At 54.6% G+C, this 17320-nt stretch overlaps 1 protein-coding gene across 2 annotated transcripts in view; it reads left to right on the forward strand.

Moving 5' to 3' along the window:
- DOCK1 (dedicator of cytokinesis 1) overlaps positions 1-17320 on the forward strand; it is a 364555-nt gene that overhangs the window by 310546 nt on the left and 36689 nt on the right. For both annotated transcript variants that reach the window (XM_053668427.1, XM_053668428.1), the window contains exons 33-38: positions 434-582; positions 8811-8896; positions 9033-9189; positions 10293-10333; positions 11741-11831; positions 15068-15187. In XM_053668427.1, the coding sequence (XP_053524402.1) occupies positions 434-582; positions 8811-8896; positions 9033-9189; positions 10293-10333; positions 11741-11831; positions 15068-15187 (644 nt within the window). The remainder of the gene's footprint in view (positions 1-433; positions 583-8810; positions 8897-9032; positions 9190-10292; positions 10334-11740; positions 11832-15067; positions 15188-17320) is intronic.

Here is a 17320-nt window from a genome sequence, read left to right on the forward strand (position 1 = left end):
ACGAATGTTCTAGAAAATGGAAACTTCCTCCTTATACAATGCTGGAGCGGGAGAGGGTCCAAGAGACCATCCACCCTAACTCCCCCACTCTGTCGACTCTATTCACTGTCCCAGCCTCTCTCTGTCCAGGGCGGGTCCCCTTCACTGTCCTTGGTCTGCGTGATCAAACCATGAGACGGTGTTTACCTTCTGTCTGTACCCAAGAAGTCATGATGGCGGACGTGATCCTAGATGGACGTTGTAGTGGCTTCTCTCCTGACAGCGAGAGCACCGTCCACGTCGTTGACGAAGGCTGGGCACTGGGCACGTCCGAGATGCCCGGTCCCACACCCCGGCAATATGCATCACAGCCATCTGTGTTGTTTTGTCCACAGAAGCCTGTTCCAGAATCCTCCTTTAAAAATTTTCTGAATAATGCATTTCTTTATTCAAGGTCAGCACAAGATAAAGTTCATTCCGGAGATGGTCGGCCCGATGTTGGAAATGACACTGATTCCCGAGACAGAACTGCGCAAGGCCACCATCCCCATCTTCTTCGACATGATGCAGTGTGAATTCCACTCCACCCGGAGCTTCCAGATGGTAAGGACCAGAGCTGGGGGCACGGGGTGACAAGCCTAAGGTCCTTGAAAAAGACTTAGAGGCGGTTCTGGGGTAAACGGTGCTGGGTGGACGTGGAGAAGGCAATACCCCCACAGCTCAGAGGGCAGGATCCCAGGCCCGCCGTGCAGGGAGCCTGCCCTCTTCTGCTCTCATCTCTGGGAAGACTTGTTCTCAGTGTTTGTTTTCACTTACTTTTGCCTGCGTTTACTCACATGCGGAGTCCTGGGTGGCCGGGTCTCTTTCTGGCCCTGCTCGGTGTGTGCACTCAACAGAGCTTTCGGCCCGATGTTGCCGGGTTCTCTCAGACTGGCCGCTTCTTGCCAGCTTATGTTGCCATAAACTCTTCCAGCTTGGCTTTGTTCTCCTCAACGTCCGCCTCGACCTTCCGCCTCTGCGAGGGAACCATGAGAGTTGCTCAGAGGAGGTGTGTAGGGGCTCGAACAGGCCATACCCACAGGAAGAATGGGCCGGAGTGATCTGTGCCCGTGGAAATCAGCAAGGTGTTTAGTGCTCACGAGTGGGCGTGCACCCACACACGCGTGTGCTCAGAGGCGCAGAGGCGTTCTTCCCGGTGGGCCGGGGGTCCGGCCATGGCGCTCTGCAGGAGCCAAGGCCAGGGTCCGAAAGACAGGGCACCCGCTGCGTCCAAAGCAGCCTTTGTTTAAACAGGACCATAATTCAAGGGAATGAATGGTTATTTCACATAAACGTCTGAGAAATTTTGAGGAAATTCCTATGTTGAAAGGAAAACAGAACCGTATCAATTGAGGGGTGTGACTTCAGTGGACCTGACGCTCAGGGCAGGTTTCCCTTCATCACCGTGTCCCTGCCAGTGGAAGGGAGCTTGGTGCACTCGGTAGTGTTCGCTGGCCCCTCCTCGTTGCTGCCCGAAGGTGTTCATCCGGTAGCCACGAAGGACAGTTTTGCTATTTCCTGGAACACAAGTCCAAGGTGTGAAGCTAGAACTTCCACTCTGTGAGTTGGAGTTGAGTTAGACGCAGAAGTTGGGTGGACTGTGATTCCCGGCCCAGCTCGGGACTGACTGGGTTTTAAACAAGTTGCTGACACATCTTTAAGTCTCTGATTCAAATCTCTGAAATGGGTATAAAACCGAATGCACTCAAAAGGGAGTTGTGGGAAGTAAAAAAGATCAAACCCATAAAGCCTGCCTTCCTAAATTCCTTCCTCCCTTCCTTCCTCACTCTCTTCCCATTGGTGAGGAAGATTTCCTTACGCTTATTTATTTGTCCAAGTAAAGCGTCTATTGTAAAAGAACAGCTGTGTTTGTAGCTCTGGTCCACTATCTGCCTTTGTACACATGTAATTGTAACATAAACATTGTCCAAATTTTCTCGTTCTTTCTGTTTGACAGTATATCGCAGACAGTTTCCTTGATTACAATGTAGTAACTAACCATGGTTTTAATGCTGGCACAACAATTCATAAAACTCCTGGCTAATCTTCTCTTACTCATCCCCGCGGTTGGGCATTTAGACTGTTTGCCGATGTTCACTACTGTGAATAAATGTGCAGCAAACATACGCATGTATAGAGCTTGGCTTTCTGTTAGCATTTTCCCGGTGTCCGTTCTAAAAAAGGGAGTTGCTGGTTCGAAATATATTTGTAACTTGTGACATTCCATCCAGTCCCCAAACATCGTTGCCGGAACGTGTGGCCCGTCGGCACTGCCCTGGCACCAGGTCACGGTCCGGTCTCACTGCCAGCTTCCCCAGAATGAGAACTGGGATTTCAAGTGCTTTTTCCTGGCATCTGACTTCTTGAATTTCATATAAATCAAGCTGCAAGGAAGAACCTTAGGGGAAAAAATGCTATGAAATGAAAGAATCAGGAAAAGACGGGGGAAATTGTGTGTTTGTGTGTGTGTGTGGAGATAAATAAATGTTACTAGCCCCGGAAATGGAGAGGGAAGGCCCTCAGAAGGCCATGTCATCTGTCATTCATCTGAGCAGTCTCTGGGTCAAAATCAGGTCACGGGCAGTTGCAATGGAGCCTGGAGGGACAGTATGGTTTCCGACCTCTTTCCTATCCTGTTTCACTGGGGCTTTCAAACGCCTGACAACCGACTTCTGCAAAAATGCTTCATTGTCTCCCATTCACAGGGTCTCGGGTTTGTCCATAAGTGACACAGGGCTGATGACAGTCCCATCATTTCACCCCCTCTCTGCACTCTCTCTCCACGGCGGTGTGCGGGAACAGAAGCACTCATGTGACATCACAGACCCACACGACCCCCGTGTCGGGCCTCAGCGGCAGCTCCTCAAGAGCCTCGGGCAATAACCTCTGGCCCTTTGTCTGTCCGTCATCTGCTTGTACCTTTGCAGACAAGGGCGGGGCACACCAAAGGCTTTTAAAATAAAGGCAGGAGAACTGAACTGGATGAAAGTTCTCTCTGCGGTGTTGGTCTGTCCCCGTGAACTGGGGGAAGATCAGTTTCCTTTCTGTTGGGGGTTCCTCTATTTACGTTTGCTCGCGGCCCGTCTCAGCCTCCTGTGTGGAGTGTCACGTGGCCGTCCTTCCAGACCCAGGGCTTCCCATCGTCCCATTTCTGTCATCTCTATGCCATTTGTTTTGTGGGTACAGGTGACACAGCCTGGTCTCTGCGCTCTTGGCCTCCAGGGCAGGTGGCAGTGACTTGTAAATTCCCCCATCTCTTCCCCAGCATCCTCTGCACCTCTCAGTTCCTGGCTCAGGTCTCCAGACTGGCTGTATCTTTTCTAACTGCTTTCTGCCCTCGGTGTAACTCTTGTCCTTTATCAGCTGATCTTCTGGAGACATGGGGCCCACCCTCCATTCCTGGCAGGGGCCTCGGTGAATATGCAGTGGAGGGCAGGTCCCTCCTGGGTCCCAGGCTGGCTATCGGCCACCAATCGGTTGTCTCAGCTTATTAGTCACATGGGCAAGGGCTACACGGGCCTCACTTTTATACCAGACATGCAGGCCTGTGGTTGGGGGGGGAGACGTTAGGTTTTTCGATTTTATGGACCTCAGGGCTTTGAGCACAGGCCGTGCCTCTCGGGTTTCAGGGTGGCTCTGTCTTTCAGAGTCAGGCTGCGGATAGGCCGCGTTGGTGAAATACGCGTTGTCGCTTGTGGTTGGTGTGGGGAGGGGACCCACAGGTCCAGAAGAGCCTGCCATTTTACTCAAGATTAAACTGAGTCAAACCGTTATTGGAATTTCAAAGGCACGTCCCAGCACTTGGCTGCCCTGGAGTCCCCAGAGAGGCCGCAGCCCCCGCCCCTACGCCCCCCCCCCCCGGGTGCTTCCTTCCAGGGCTCTGACCCGGGCATCTCCCCGGGAGTGTGCGGCTGGTCTCCACGGTTGCGAGAAAGAGCAGGAATCTTCCTTCAGAATAACTGCCCTTGGCCTTGGCCTTGCATCATTCACATAGACCTGCTGAGCTGTGTAGCCCCACCCCGCCCCGCCCCAAAACCCACCTCTCCCTGCTCATCGAGGGCCCCAAATGAGTAATTCTCTGAGTCTCAGCCTCAGTGGGTTTTCCTTCATAAAAAAAAACACATACTTTTCATTCCCTCCTGGCACCTTTTTAACGAATTCCATTTGTTATGTCTTTGGCAAGTACAGAACTCACAGCTGAGAGTGGCCGCGCACGGCCACGTGGTCTGGGGGCCTTTGATGAAAAGGGAGTGGTCAGGGCCCACAGCACAGTGACAGCTTCGGCCGTGGAGCTGCCCCGCCATCCGTGCCGGGGTCAGTGGCAAGCCTGCAGGAATCCCCGTGAGCGAGGCAGTCTGGGAGCGGCGGCGGCTGGGGCCTTTGATGTCTCCGCCCTCCCGTCGGCGGAGTGATCTCTGCCCACCGCCTTCCACAAAGAACCCGCGGCCGGGTTGGTGCGGGAAGCTTTGGCTGCTCCATGGGAAAGCCAGTGTTGCGGCGGCGTGAATGCGAATAAGTCGGGGGGCAGTTTTATCTTGATTATTCTCCAGCTCCTTGGGATTTTCCTGGTTAACTCTGATTTCCATTTCAAAGTCATACTTGAGTCTATTTTTTGGATGCTTGCGGGGGAAATACAGACAAGAATTAGGCTTTTATTTCATCAAATCAGGATCCAGAGTGAGTCCAGGAATCATGGAAACTAAGCCCCTTGACTCCAAGAGTTTGAATGACGTCGAGTTCTGTTCTTACAAGCCCTTCAGCAAAGAGATGGCCAAGCTCCCACCATCTCCTTCAACCACGTGAAGCAGGCCGTACTCTGGGGGCATGTTCCTGGGGTTCACTGGCCCAGTGCGTGACCCACAGGCCCTCCTCCATCTGGGCCATGCCCCTGTCGCGGGTGTTGCTTTGAGTCTGGCGGGTTGCTCAGGTCCCGAATCTCGGAGCCACTAGGCTCCTGACTCTTGCACAAAAGCTTCAAGGTCAGCGAGCCGCCTGCTTGTTGGACATAGAAGGATGTGGGGATTTCAGAATGTGGGATGTGGAGCGCCAAAGATTAATTAAGTGTGTAATTAAGTTTATAGAGCCGTTAAGCAGGAGGAACGCAGTGTACATAAAAATGGAAGTGTGTCTGCGTGGAGTGCTGCATCTCTGGGAACCAGATACTTTCGGCTGTTAGCCGGAGCCCAGGTTGTCGTGGGCGGGGCCGCCGCCTCCTAGCCACACCCACTCCTTCCTCTGGGCCCCGTTTTCCATGCAGCTGCAGCTCAGTGACTTTCTCCCACCACCCCTGCTGTGGCTGCCAAAGCCAAGGGCCCTGGTCGCTCCTTCAATGGGGCAGGCTCAGTTCCCCCTGCAGGTGCAGAAGCAAAGGCGACCGACCCCTTGAGGCTGTCCGCCGCCAGCGGGTGGTCTACCACCACGGTCCCGCATCCGGAGCCTGCGAGCCGTTCTGGAAAACAGGAGAAAGCGGGCCACTGTTTGCTCAGCTTCCTCCATCACTAGCCTGTCCTCGCAGCACGTCCCTGGACATCAGCTTTCTCCCCTCTCTGGACGGGCTCCGAACACCGTGTCAGTGTGCTGTCTGCTGACTGCTGGAACCTTCCCTCCCGGGGTAGTTTCCCAGCCCGCTCCCCACGTCCCCGTGGACGTCTGTGAAACGCATGCCCGGTTTCAGACATTCGTAAAGGCACACACACAGCTCACCCAGCTCAGACCTCCACAGTCAGTGTGCTGAGCCTAACCCACAACAAAAACATCCATTCCAACCAAAACGGTGTTGGCTTCTGGGTTACCCACTGCTCAGGCCCTCCCCCCCCACCTCTTCCCTTGGAGCCAGGCTCACAGCAGCAAGGAGTGCCAGAGCCGGGGTTCCCCTCTACCCTCATGGGGTTTACAACACATCAGTGCCCCTGGGGCACAGACCACAGCCCCTCCACACGGCCGTCTGTTCAGACGGGGCCTCTCCTGTTCCGTGTTCTGGGAGGGCCACTGGTGTCGGATGCACAGAGAAGCTCTGCTCAGTGTTTCACGTTGGATGCCCTGTGGACATTTTTGCAGTGATGTCGGTCACTCAGAAAAGAGGGGAAAATACTGTATAATGATTTCACTTATCACATGAGTGAGCTTCTGTCACCTTCAGAGCAATAAAGTAAATTTGTTCTAATTTCATCCTAACCACAGAGAACCCTGCTGCAAATTACCAAACAGCAGGCATTTACAGGGATAATAAATGCGATTTTTATCAAACCAGCCCTGCTCTAGCAACAAACGTGCTTTCTCCAATTTGTTTAGGCAGCATCATTTCATTCTGATTCTGATAACAGTTCACAGCACACTGTTCTAGCACATGGTTTCTAGCACATTCTGTAAAAATTCACAAAGACCCTGGAATTAGAAGCTGCAGATCTGTGTGTCGAATCCTGGCTGGTAAACAGAACGAGGTTGCCAGGTGTCTATGCAAATTACTGAGTTTAGACTAGAGGTTAGTAAAATTAGAATCAGCTGTGTTCTTCTGATTTACTTATCATTCATTCACTCTTTTTAGAAAACACTAAATTCATCAGTCAAATTTGAGAAGCAGCATGCTTAATGAGCTGGAGCTTCCTTATTGCCTTTATTTGTGACAGCCAGGTTTACGTGAAAGCAGAGGAAACACGCCATTCCCAGTCGGTGGACTCCAAGTTCAAGAGTCTTCTGACGAACTAGGATGAGCAATTTGGAATGCTTATGTGCATTTGCATGTGTTAGGGTCGGGTATGTTTTTCTGCACCCTCTGCGCCTACCTCACGGGCTGCTCATTCTGCCTGTGGGATTGAATCACGCATGTTCATTAAATTTAGTGTTATTTTGAACCCGGTTATTTGTTCAGAAGGATCAGCCCTCGCCGCACTCTGAATCTTTGACGTCCCCATCATGGGACTAGTTTGGGAGACGGAGCTGCCAGAGAACCCCGACGCTGAGCTAGTGGTACCCAGGCATCTCCCTTGCGCCGGATCCTGCCCTTCAAAAAGAGCTGCCTTTTGAAGAGCTCTTCCCAGTAAAGAGCAGAGTGATAGCGAGTTAGTGTCAAAAGGTTGTTGCTTTACAATAAAAGTCACTATCCTGAGACTGCAGCTCGGGGGAAAAAAGCAGGTCATCCTTTCTTCTTCAATAATACTGTCTCTTCGTCTATGTTCCTGAAACCTCTGCACTTCTCGGGCTAAACAGAATCAGAAAGAGGGTGCGTGTCTGCAGGAGGAGATGACAGAGAGGATCAAGAGGAGGATTGGGGGGGTTCACCAAGACCCAGGTTTTTGTGAGGCCTCTGAGTCCTTGATGTCCAGCCAGAATCAGTGCTTCTCGCCGGGCCTGTCTGCAGTTCCCTTTCATCTGCGACACAATCCAACGGGGCAGAAGCATGTGGCACGGTCAAGGGCAGGGAGGTCTGCGCCTGCCTTCAGGCTCCTCCCCGGGCCTCCTCAGACCCGCTTAGCCCTGTTTCACAGAGGCCACCGTCAGCTGCCACAGACGCAGCTGTCCCGAGTCCCCAGGATGGTAGACGGCACCTGAAGTACCTGTGACAGGCACTTGGATGCGTGTGGCCACCGCTGGGCCTCCGTGGCCGAGAGCACGTGTGTCTCCGCAGCCTGCTGCCCACACCTTCACTGTCCCACCTTCGCTCCCCTGACTGCGTGAGCACCAGTTCTAGCCAGTAATTGATGTGCACATCACACACGCACCCCACCCTCATCATCGCCACCAGGCGTAGTTCTCGGTGTCGGGGACACTGCAGGGACCAAGAGAGAAGGAAATTCTCCCTCTCCCACAGCCTGAGTTCTCACAGGAGCCTGGTCACAGTGGCAAGGACTCGGAGTTATTGCCTGGGAGTAAAGGTGGTGTCTGTACGTTCGAGGGCCCCAGCGCCCCCGGCGTCATGCCGTGCATGGCAGACTTGCTTCCTGAGTCCTGCGCTCCTCCTGCCTGCCGTCTGTCGGGTCAGCTCTGTGGGAACTAAGCCTCCTACAGCCCCTGGGGACCCCCTACAACGTGGCAGTCACTAGGCTAGAATCCCGGGACTGAAGTAGCTCTGAATGTTGCCGGGGACAGGAGACCGGATAGTGAGGACGGGACACATGTGTCCTTATCAAAGAGCTCTTTCTAGCCCGCTCAGCCACAGCGTTCACGGTGCCTTTGAAAACCTTTTGCAGATTTGCACCAGAGTTTGGATCTTTCCCAACAGCTCAGGTCTGAGAGACTATCGGTTCTGATGGCTCTGGCGCACCATGATGCTCTGGAAGCCCTTCACCTGGAGACTCTGGGAAGCGTCTGCTGGGGGGTCTTCTGGCCAACGCCTCTCGTTTCCTGTGCTCTTTCAACCGGAGGGAGAAGCTTCCCAGGACTGTGTCTCGGACGGCAGTGAACTGGCCCCTGGATCTCCTCTGAATGCCGGGGAGCTGTTTCAGACGCGGCACTTCCGTGGAGATGATGTTTGAGACACATTTTTATGTAGCACCTTAATTTCTCTGTCCCCTCACCCCCCCCTCCGTTTCCGTGTCTATCTTTCTGGCTCCCATTCCTGCTATCAGAATCCACGTGTTTAGACTCCATCAACCAGAGAAGGAAATGGAAGATTTCCCCGGTGACAGGGGGCCACCTGCAGTCTCCAGGGCCCCAGGGACAGTGCCTCTGAAATGAAATCAGGCTTCAAAGGCGTAGGGGAGCTCTCTGGTGGTGGTCCCTTGCCCATGGATGTGCTGTTCACATGCCCGTCATAAAGTGAAATGATTACTTACGCTTCCTCTGTTTAATTACAGTTCGAAAATGAGATCATCACCAAGCTGGATCACGAAGTGGAGGGGGGCCGAGGAGACGAACAGTACAAAGTGTTATTTGATAAAATGTAAGTGTTGGTTAGAGGTGGGTGGGGCTCCCGTCAGAGTGGGGACAGAGGGGCTGGAACCGGACCGCAGAGAACTTGGGAGCCCAGGGAGAAGGGGAACACGTCAGTGACCCGCCGGCCGTGTGACCTTTTGCAGCCTTCTGGAGCACTGCCGCAAGCACAAGTACCTCGCCAAAAGCGGGGAGACGTTCGTGAGGCTGGTCGTGCGCCTCATGGAGAGGCTGCTGGACTACAGGACCATCATGCACGACGAGAACAAGGAGAACCGCATGAGCTGCACCGTCAACGTGCTGGTGAGCGGCAGCCACTCCGTCTCGGGCTTCTCTGAGAGCTCCGTTGCAGGGCCAGTGTCCATCTGAACTGATGAGGTCCAGCGGGCAATTCTGCCTCCCTGGACCCCGGCGAGCCTCCCTGATGGTGACGCGCCGACCTAATCTCAGGCACCATTCCCGAGTGCTGACGTCGGGCCGGGGGCTGCATTGCCCACGGAAGGTGGTCTCGCACCTCAGGCCGTGTCTGGTGGCACCTTTTTGTCGCTTCATCAAAGACAAATATTTGAAAGGTTCACAGAGCTATCCCCACGAAGGAATGTAACCTTCATAGAAATGGTTGCGCTCACCCAGAGAATAGTGCAGGACACGTGGAGACCCTGGCGTGGGTGCCCTGCCAGCCCCGCCTTGCTCTGCCCGTGCTTGGACACACGGGTTTCTTGAGTGGCAGCCCATTTTCGGGCCGTGTTTCCGGGGTCTGTGGTCCAGCGCAGAGCTGTCCCAGCGACGTGTCTGTGATGATGGGTGTGCCCGGTGTCTGCTCTGTTGCCACAGCAACCCGAGCGCCAGCTCCCAAAGCTGAGCGAGTACCACCGAGTCCGGGACTTTCTAACTTCATCTAACTTTGGTGGCATTTACTGAGCAGTTGGACCCACGTGGCTAGTGGGCAGTGTGCTCAGCAACGTGAGTGGAGAGCACTGTGCTGCCTTCTCGTGGCTCTGGGTGAGGCTGAGCCCAGTGCACTTGAAATTGTGTGACCGTCCTGATGCCCACATCTGGGATTTTTTTTTTATTTCATTTTTTTCACTTCTAACGAGATTAGAATGGGTAAGATGTCAGATCTTTGGAGGGGACCTTGTTTTAATTGCAGGCAGGTGACAGAAATAGATTCTAGCCATCACAGCATTTAAAGTGTAGGAAATGTAATCGTGGGAATCGCCCCTCCCCCCGGAAGTGGAGGAGTGGGCACGTTGGTTTTGCCTCACTTGTGACTTGCTGGTTTCGGTCCCAACAGCTGGGCCCATTGGCCGGGGTGGCCGCCAGGGGAAGAACTGTGAATTGCTCACGTGCATGTCCCACTTTTTGTAGAACAGGTTTCTGAAATGTGTTGTGGTTTGATTTTTCAGAATTTCTACAAGGAAATCGAAAGAGAAGAAATGTACATCAGGTAGGTGGGCACCGTGCTCATCTGCACGTTCTGCATGTCGTCGCGGTGGCCGCGTGTGTGTCAGGCCAGTGCTAAGCAGCGGTTTCGAACCCCGGGGGCTTGTGTCATGGGAACTGGTGGAGCCCAGGGGCTGAGTTTGGTGTGGCTCCGGGGTGTGTCCGGAGCCCAGGCCGATGCGGAGATTTGGGGGTCTCGCTTAGCCAGCTCGGAAGCAAAGACATAAACGATTCTTTCACTCCCTGACTCGTGTGGCCCTTTGGACAAAAGGCAGCGCCACAGATCATGGTGCCGCCCAGCAAGCCATGAGTTCAAATGAGAAATCCAGTTCTAACGTGATCGGAAACAGGCAGCACAGATATTTTTCAGTGCGTTTTTCTTCTGGCTCCATAGTCTTAAGTTCTGCATTGTGTGCTGGGTGTCTGTTCGTCGCTGAGTGAGAGCCTTTTTCTCAAGAGTGGTAGGAGGTGACCGATCCCCTTTCTTAGGTCACTTTTAGGGGCCAAAGTCAGGTGTTCAGTGAGATTCTCACTTAGAAGACCAGATAAGGATGTATTCCACGTGGCATTAGTGCTTGGTGATGGGTTATTCCACCCAGCACAATTTTCTAACTTCTGGTTTTAAGGATTTTTTTTTTAGTTCTTAAACAAAAGGTAATAATATTGAGAATGTAATCAAGTTGCTTTTATTAATAAGCAACTTTTATTTCTTTTTTTAAAGACTTTGTTTATTAATTTTTGAACAGAAGGGAAGGGAGGGAGAAAGAGAGGGAGAGGAACAGCAACGCGTGGTTGCCTCTCATGCGCCCCCTACTGGGGACCTGGCCTGCATCCCAGGCATGTGCCCCAACTAGGAATCAAACTGGTGACCCTTTGCTTCTCATCCCAGAGCTCAGTCCACTGAGCCGCACCAGCTAGGGCACCACCTTTATTTCTGTAGGCAGAGACAGTCTGCATCATTGCATCATATTCGCTGTGGTCATTGGACTTCTTGTTTTCTCACAGATTGGGGTTTTTATGGATGTGTGTGTGTGTGTGTGTGTGTGTGCACGCTTTTGAATTCTGTTGTAATGTAAGAAATCACAAGCATGTGTATCTCATTTCAAATGTGCAGAGACAGTTCTAGACAGGAAACAGAGACCTTGAAGTACAATTCTACCTCCTTGTTCCACCTTCAGTTTTTGTCCCGAAAAGAGAGGACTTAAATTTTTTAAAAATTCTTGTCTGTCACTCTGGGGGGTTTTTCTAACGCCCTCCGCGGCAGGTGTTTGCAGGGCATTATGAACTGCGAACACTGAGAGAAGAAAGGCTGGGTTCGATTCGCCGCCGGAGGCCGAACTCAGCTCTTGCCATTGCCAGCACGGGTCCCTGGGTGGCGCTGGTAAGGGTGGCCTGTGCTCTGCCGTCTCAGGTATCTGTACAAGCTGTGTGACCTGCACAAGGAGTGCGACAACTACACGGAGGCGGCGTACACCCTGCTGCTCCACGCCAAGCTGCTGAAGGTGAGAGCGCCGGAGCATGCACTGTTTTGACCGTGTCTTTACAAATGCCAAGGGGATTTCAAACTGGGTCCTTCAGTGCATTTTAGTGAGCCTGTTAGCAAAGGTTTTGTGGGTGTTGACTAGACCATGTGACATAAACAACGATATTTAGGAAGCACTTGGACCATAGCAGTGGCCCGGTGGGTGCACATTTAACAAGATGTCCCCACAAGTTGTCACCCAGCTTTGTAAACACATCAACACGCATCTCGGGGCAACCGGCAGCTCCTTCTTCCCTTCAGGGAGAACCCGCAATGGGGGAGACGACACCAGAAAGGAGGAGGCTGGGGCAGCGGAGTCCGGGCAGGGCACACGAGACTCGTCCCAGCAGAGCACAGGGCCAAGGGGGGTGATGCAGGCACCGCCCCTCAATTTCTGCTTTCACATCACCAACTCAAGACAGCGTCTTTCTCATCCTATGCTTATTTTTAAAAACACAGAAAACAGAAAAATTGGAAATCAGATAAAGGAGAAAAACTGGGAACTAGAACTTAGCACATAACCCTCCATAACCCACTCAGGGAGCCCTGTCTCTGACCTCGGGCCCCCTGCCCCCTGCCCCCTGGAACCAAGTGGAAGCAAACCTGCTAAGATGCATGGCCATGAGTGGGCACGAGGCAGAGTCTCCTGGATGGTGGCAGGCTCGGGGCCGGGCTCCGTCTGGACACCTCGTCAGTGGCCATCGGCAGCCCCTGGACTTCACACCGTGTGAAGCTCCCGAGTCCGGGAGATGGACATCGTGTGAAGGGAGAGGTTGGAGCGGGTGCCTCCCACCCTGGCCATCCCACTGGGCATTCTAACAGTCTTCCTGTGTCAGAGACCCAGATTTCAGAAAGAGAGCATTTTTGCAAATAAGAAAAAACTTCTCTGACACCAGGAAATTAAAATAAGGTTGACAAACTGCTCACCCACCATTACGCGCTCTTATACGGCATGAACGTGAAACATGCCTGTGCATGTAAAATACATAGGTGTGCATTAGCTGCCGTTTGCCTCATCCTTAGATCTGTGTCTCACGGGGTTGTGTTCACAACCCGGATCAATAGGCCTGATTGCATTGTCTTTCTCAGTGAGCCTCGAATTTTCCGGTTAAGTGGCCACTGCGCCCTAATCTCTCTCCCTATCTTTTACATCATTACGTTCTGCAATCTTTCCTAAATAGGTTTTGATCCAGCTGTGAATGTGAATTGTTCTGGTTAATCAGCATACTGAAGAACAGTATTTGTACTGTTACGAAAATTCTTCTCAGTATAACAATGACAAATACGCATCCTAGGTCCTTAACGAAAAATCCTCAAACGGAACCTTGGAACCTTCTTTTTTGCTTAAGGACACTTTGTCTGCACACAAGGACAATAAAAGCAGTAGCCTTTAGCCTAGGAATCAAGTTCTTACACCTCCCTGTTTATGAGGAAGATAGAAGGACCTTTGCTCCCCTCCTCAGTTTTCTAAGTGATTTTAAAATTCAAAGAAGTCATTTGAATCTGAATACTCTAATCTGTACTTACTTACAGCAGTAACAGTTCAGAATCCCCTTAAGTCCTTGTAGCCCCCCCAAAAGTAGAAATCTAGCCATGTTGTGAAAACTTCATAATTAATGAGGTTATAACTTCCAGTTGTGGCCAGGATTCACGAGTCCAAGTTCATGATGAAAAAATGTGCAGGCCGGTTACAGGGGTGTCCAGCCTGCAGCCCAGGGTGGCTGTGAACACGGCCCAACACAAAATCATAAACTCACTTAAAACACGATGAGATGTTTTTGTGATTACGTGTCACCACGTATTTAACGTGTGGCCCAAGACAACTCTGCTTCCAGTGTGGCCCAGAGACGCCCAAAGGTTGACCTCCCTGCTTCCTAGAGCTGGGAGCCCTTCTGGCCAGCTCTGTCCTGCGCCTCACAGCCCGGGCCCAGCCACCGTGCCCTGGGACCCTCCGGCTGCAGGAGCGTCGGGAGGGGCGCGTGCTGAGAGCGAGCCTCTCGGGGATCCCTGCCAGCTCCCCGGAGCCTGCTCCTCATTCGCACAGGCCAGTCCCTTTGCACCTGTGCCCTCTGTCACCGTGGTGCCTGGCTTTGTTCTGCCTCTCCAGCACCTCCCATGTGCCATGTCTCCCCTCCAGTGTGGGCCACAGCAGGCCCCACTGCCTCGAGTGTGGCCCAACCAGACTGAGTCCCACAGGGCACCCGCACCCCCACTTTGGTCCAGGTGACCTGGGAGCTGCTTTTCGCAGCACTGTCATTGTCACATCAGGTCACAGTGCCAAGCTCCACCCTCCGGACTGATAAGCCAGCGCATCCTGATGACTTGCTGCAGGGAGTCTCCCAGACCCCCTCGCACAGCCTCGCCTCCCTCTGTGCTGCCCGTGAAACCTCCTCTGTGGGTTATTGAGCCTCACGCTCCAGTTTGCAGCAGCACTGTCGCTGGGTCAGCCCCTCTGACCCGCCTTTGACATAGGTCCTTGCACACAGGAAGTCCTCACCAAACACTGAATTGTGCGGACCCCCTGCACTTAATACCATTGACCCGCTGAGCCTCAGCTCAAGCGTCTACCTGCCAAACGAGCCTGCCTGCCCTTCGGCCCGTCTCCCACTGGCCGAGACCTCCGCGGGCCTTTCCCTCCTTCTGTGAGTCCGCCTGCCCATGGGCGAACACTGGCTGGCCCCTGCCCTGTGCCGGGCAGCGTGCCCGGCTGAAGGCACAGAAACGCCCACAGTCTCCAGGGAGCTGGGTCGCCCATCTGGGCCCCTTGTTTACAACTTGGAAGTGGGGTCCATGGCCTTCTTTGCTCTCGATGACAATGTCGAGCAGCACAGTCCTGAGGCCGCACCCCAATGACCCAGCGAGACAGCCACAGGTCACCTGGCTCACAGCACATCCCGGGGTGACAGGGCATCAGGAGCAGGCTGACAGGTCCGCACTTCCTGGAACCTGCCGGGTCACTCCTCTGTGGGCTTCTGACCCACCTTTGCCTCCTCTTGTCATGCACTCCTCACGGGGCCTCTGCACCGGCTTCTACCCCCATTTCCAGGCCCAGCTGCCCGGTGACAGCAGCCCCAACAGTCCCCAGTATTGTGGCTGCATGCATGCTCTGAATGCTCTGAATGCGAGCTCCCTGCACATCCTGCCCCGAGGGTGGGCAGAGGGCAGCACTGCACGCGCCCTGCTCCGGGGACAATACTCACACTGCTTTTGCCTTAGTGGTCGGAGGACGTGTGCGCAGCCCACCTGACCCAGCGGGACGGGTACCAGGCGACGACCCAGGGACAACTGAAAGAGCAGCTGTACCAGGAGATCATCCACTACTTCGACAAGGGCAAGGTAAAGGAGCGCTCGGTCCTGCCTCCTCCTGCCACGTGCACACGTGGCTTCGTGCACGATGCTGTTGGGAGCGGAAACTTGTTACAAAGCATGTGTTGTGTCGGGAGGATTGACGCATCCTTCACACTTGGGGACCAAAACCACGAGTGTGTTTACAGCGCATGCCCAAGGGAACCAGTGGGGGAGGGGTCCCGGGCGCTCACAGGCTGTGTGTTTCTCGGACGTGGCGTTTTAGTTCATTCTCACTGAAAAGTTCATCTGACAGCGGCTTCTAGATTGCCTGGCTCAGACCAAGCGGTGTGTCCGTTGACTCGTGCTAGGAGACCCCTGTCGTTTTAATCAGCCAGGGACGGGCTCATCCCTGGGCGGGCTCCTGCGGCCCCTAGGGGCAGCCACCATGTTCCAAAGGGCTGCTGACTGCAGCTGCAGGAGCCACTGAACCCCACCGGCAAAGTGGCCCCCGAGCTCCTCCTGCGGCTTCCTCGGGACCACCTGGTGGCCTGCTTTCTGGTTTGTTCACTTTGCGAAAAGCAACCAGAGAGTCCCTCACAGGCCCCTGCGTGAGTTTCCTGAGGCTGCAGTCGCCAAGGACCACCAACTGGTGGCTTTCGAGGACAGAATGGACTGTCACCATTGTGGACCCCAGAGCCCTGAAAGGGCCGTGTCGGCCGGGCCCCGCTGGCTGCAGGGTGACAGGCGGGTCTGCGCCAGGCCTTCCCGTAGGTTCCCGAGTTGCCGGCAGCCCTGGGCCTCCCGTGGGAGCACACACCGCTGGGCCCCCGCCTCCGTTGCCGTGCGGCACTCTCCCTGCGTGTGTCTCTGCATCTGGACTTCCCTGCTCCGGGGACACCGGTCGTTGGGCTCGGGGCCCTCTCGGTGCAGTCCGGCCCCATCTTAACCTGCCTGCATCGAAGGCCCTGCCTCTAAATAAGGTCACGTCCACAGAGACCGCAGGTCAGGGCTTCAGCGTGGCTTTGTGGGGACACAGTCCTACGTCAACAGCACCTGTCAGGAGAGTCTGATGGCTGCCCCTTCTGGTGGCTGCTGACACCAACCAAACCCTCTTAAAGAGATGATGTGTGTTTTATGTAGACCCTACTGTCCTCGACACCCACTGTCCTGGACAAAAACCAAGAGATTTCGAGTGGCCTATTGCCGGAGGCCACTTGGAAATAGAGGTCTGAAGTGTCTTGTGGATCACACCCGCCCCCTGTTGGAACAGGATGCCTGTCTCCAAAGAGGAGACGCTTCCATGACTAACTCCAATCACCAAACCCTGCCTGTGAGCAAGAGACGCCACAGACGCAGCCGCTCCTTGCCCTGCCGTGTGCCAGAGAGAGCGGTCGGGTGCTGCGGGGCGGGCAGAGTCAGAGGTGGGGACCGGGAGGCCGGGATGCCTGAGGGCCCGAGGTCACGGTCGCCACGAAGTGTATGCCTTTGCTGACGGCCATTCCCAGCTGCTCTGCGGTGACCACGGATCCGCTGATGGTATCTGGGGGGGCACCCGCTCCCACGAGGCGTCTCTTCCCGGTCAGTCTCAGGCTGAGGTGTGCACCGACCCCCCCCCCGCCCGCCCTTTGCCCCCTGGACCACCCCTCTGGGCTGCAACAGGGCAGCCACTTTGTCGGCTCGAATTGCCTCCAGGATGCCCAGACCCCAGGGCACCGCCTCCTCTGCAGGCAGACCCGAGCTTCTCACCTGGCAGGCGAGGCCCTGACGGAGGGCTGCACCCGGGGTCCCCACCCACCTTCGCCCACAAGGGCCCCCTTTTTCTGTGCATGTTCTGTGGTTCCGCCGCCTGGCCACCTTGCCTGCCGTCTCCACCTGGCATCCTTCCACCCTCCCGGTACTTCCATTCTCTGCCCCCGGAGCCCTCCTGCCCCTCCGTCCCGGGAGAGCCCCCTCTCCGCCCTGCCTGGGAACTCCCGACGTGCGTCCTGTAGCCCCTACTCTGAGTAGCTTCCCTTCAACGGCCCCCAAGCCCCCTGGGGTCCTGTTGAAACGCACACGCTCTTTCAGAGGGTCTCGGTGGGCCTGAGCATCTGCCTGTCTGAGTGGTGCCCAGTGGTGACAGTGCAGCAGGCGGTGCCCCCTGTGTCTGTGTCTGTGACCCCCCCTGAGGGAGTCCTGTGC

The sequence above is a fragment of the Artibeus jamaicensis genome, unplaced genomic scaffold (assembly GCF_021234435.1).
Source record: "Artibeus jamaicensis isolate MK-2021 breed Jamaican fruit bat unplaced genomic scaffold, CSHL_Jam_final contig_490, whole genome shotgun sequence".
Lineage (NCBI taxonomy): Eukaryota > Metazoa > Chordata > Mammalia > Chiroptera > Phyllostomidae > Artibeus > Artibeus jamaicensis.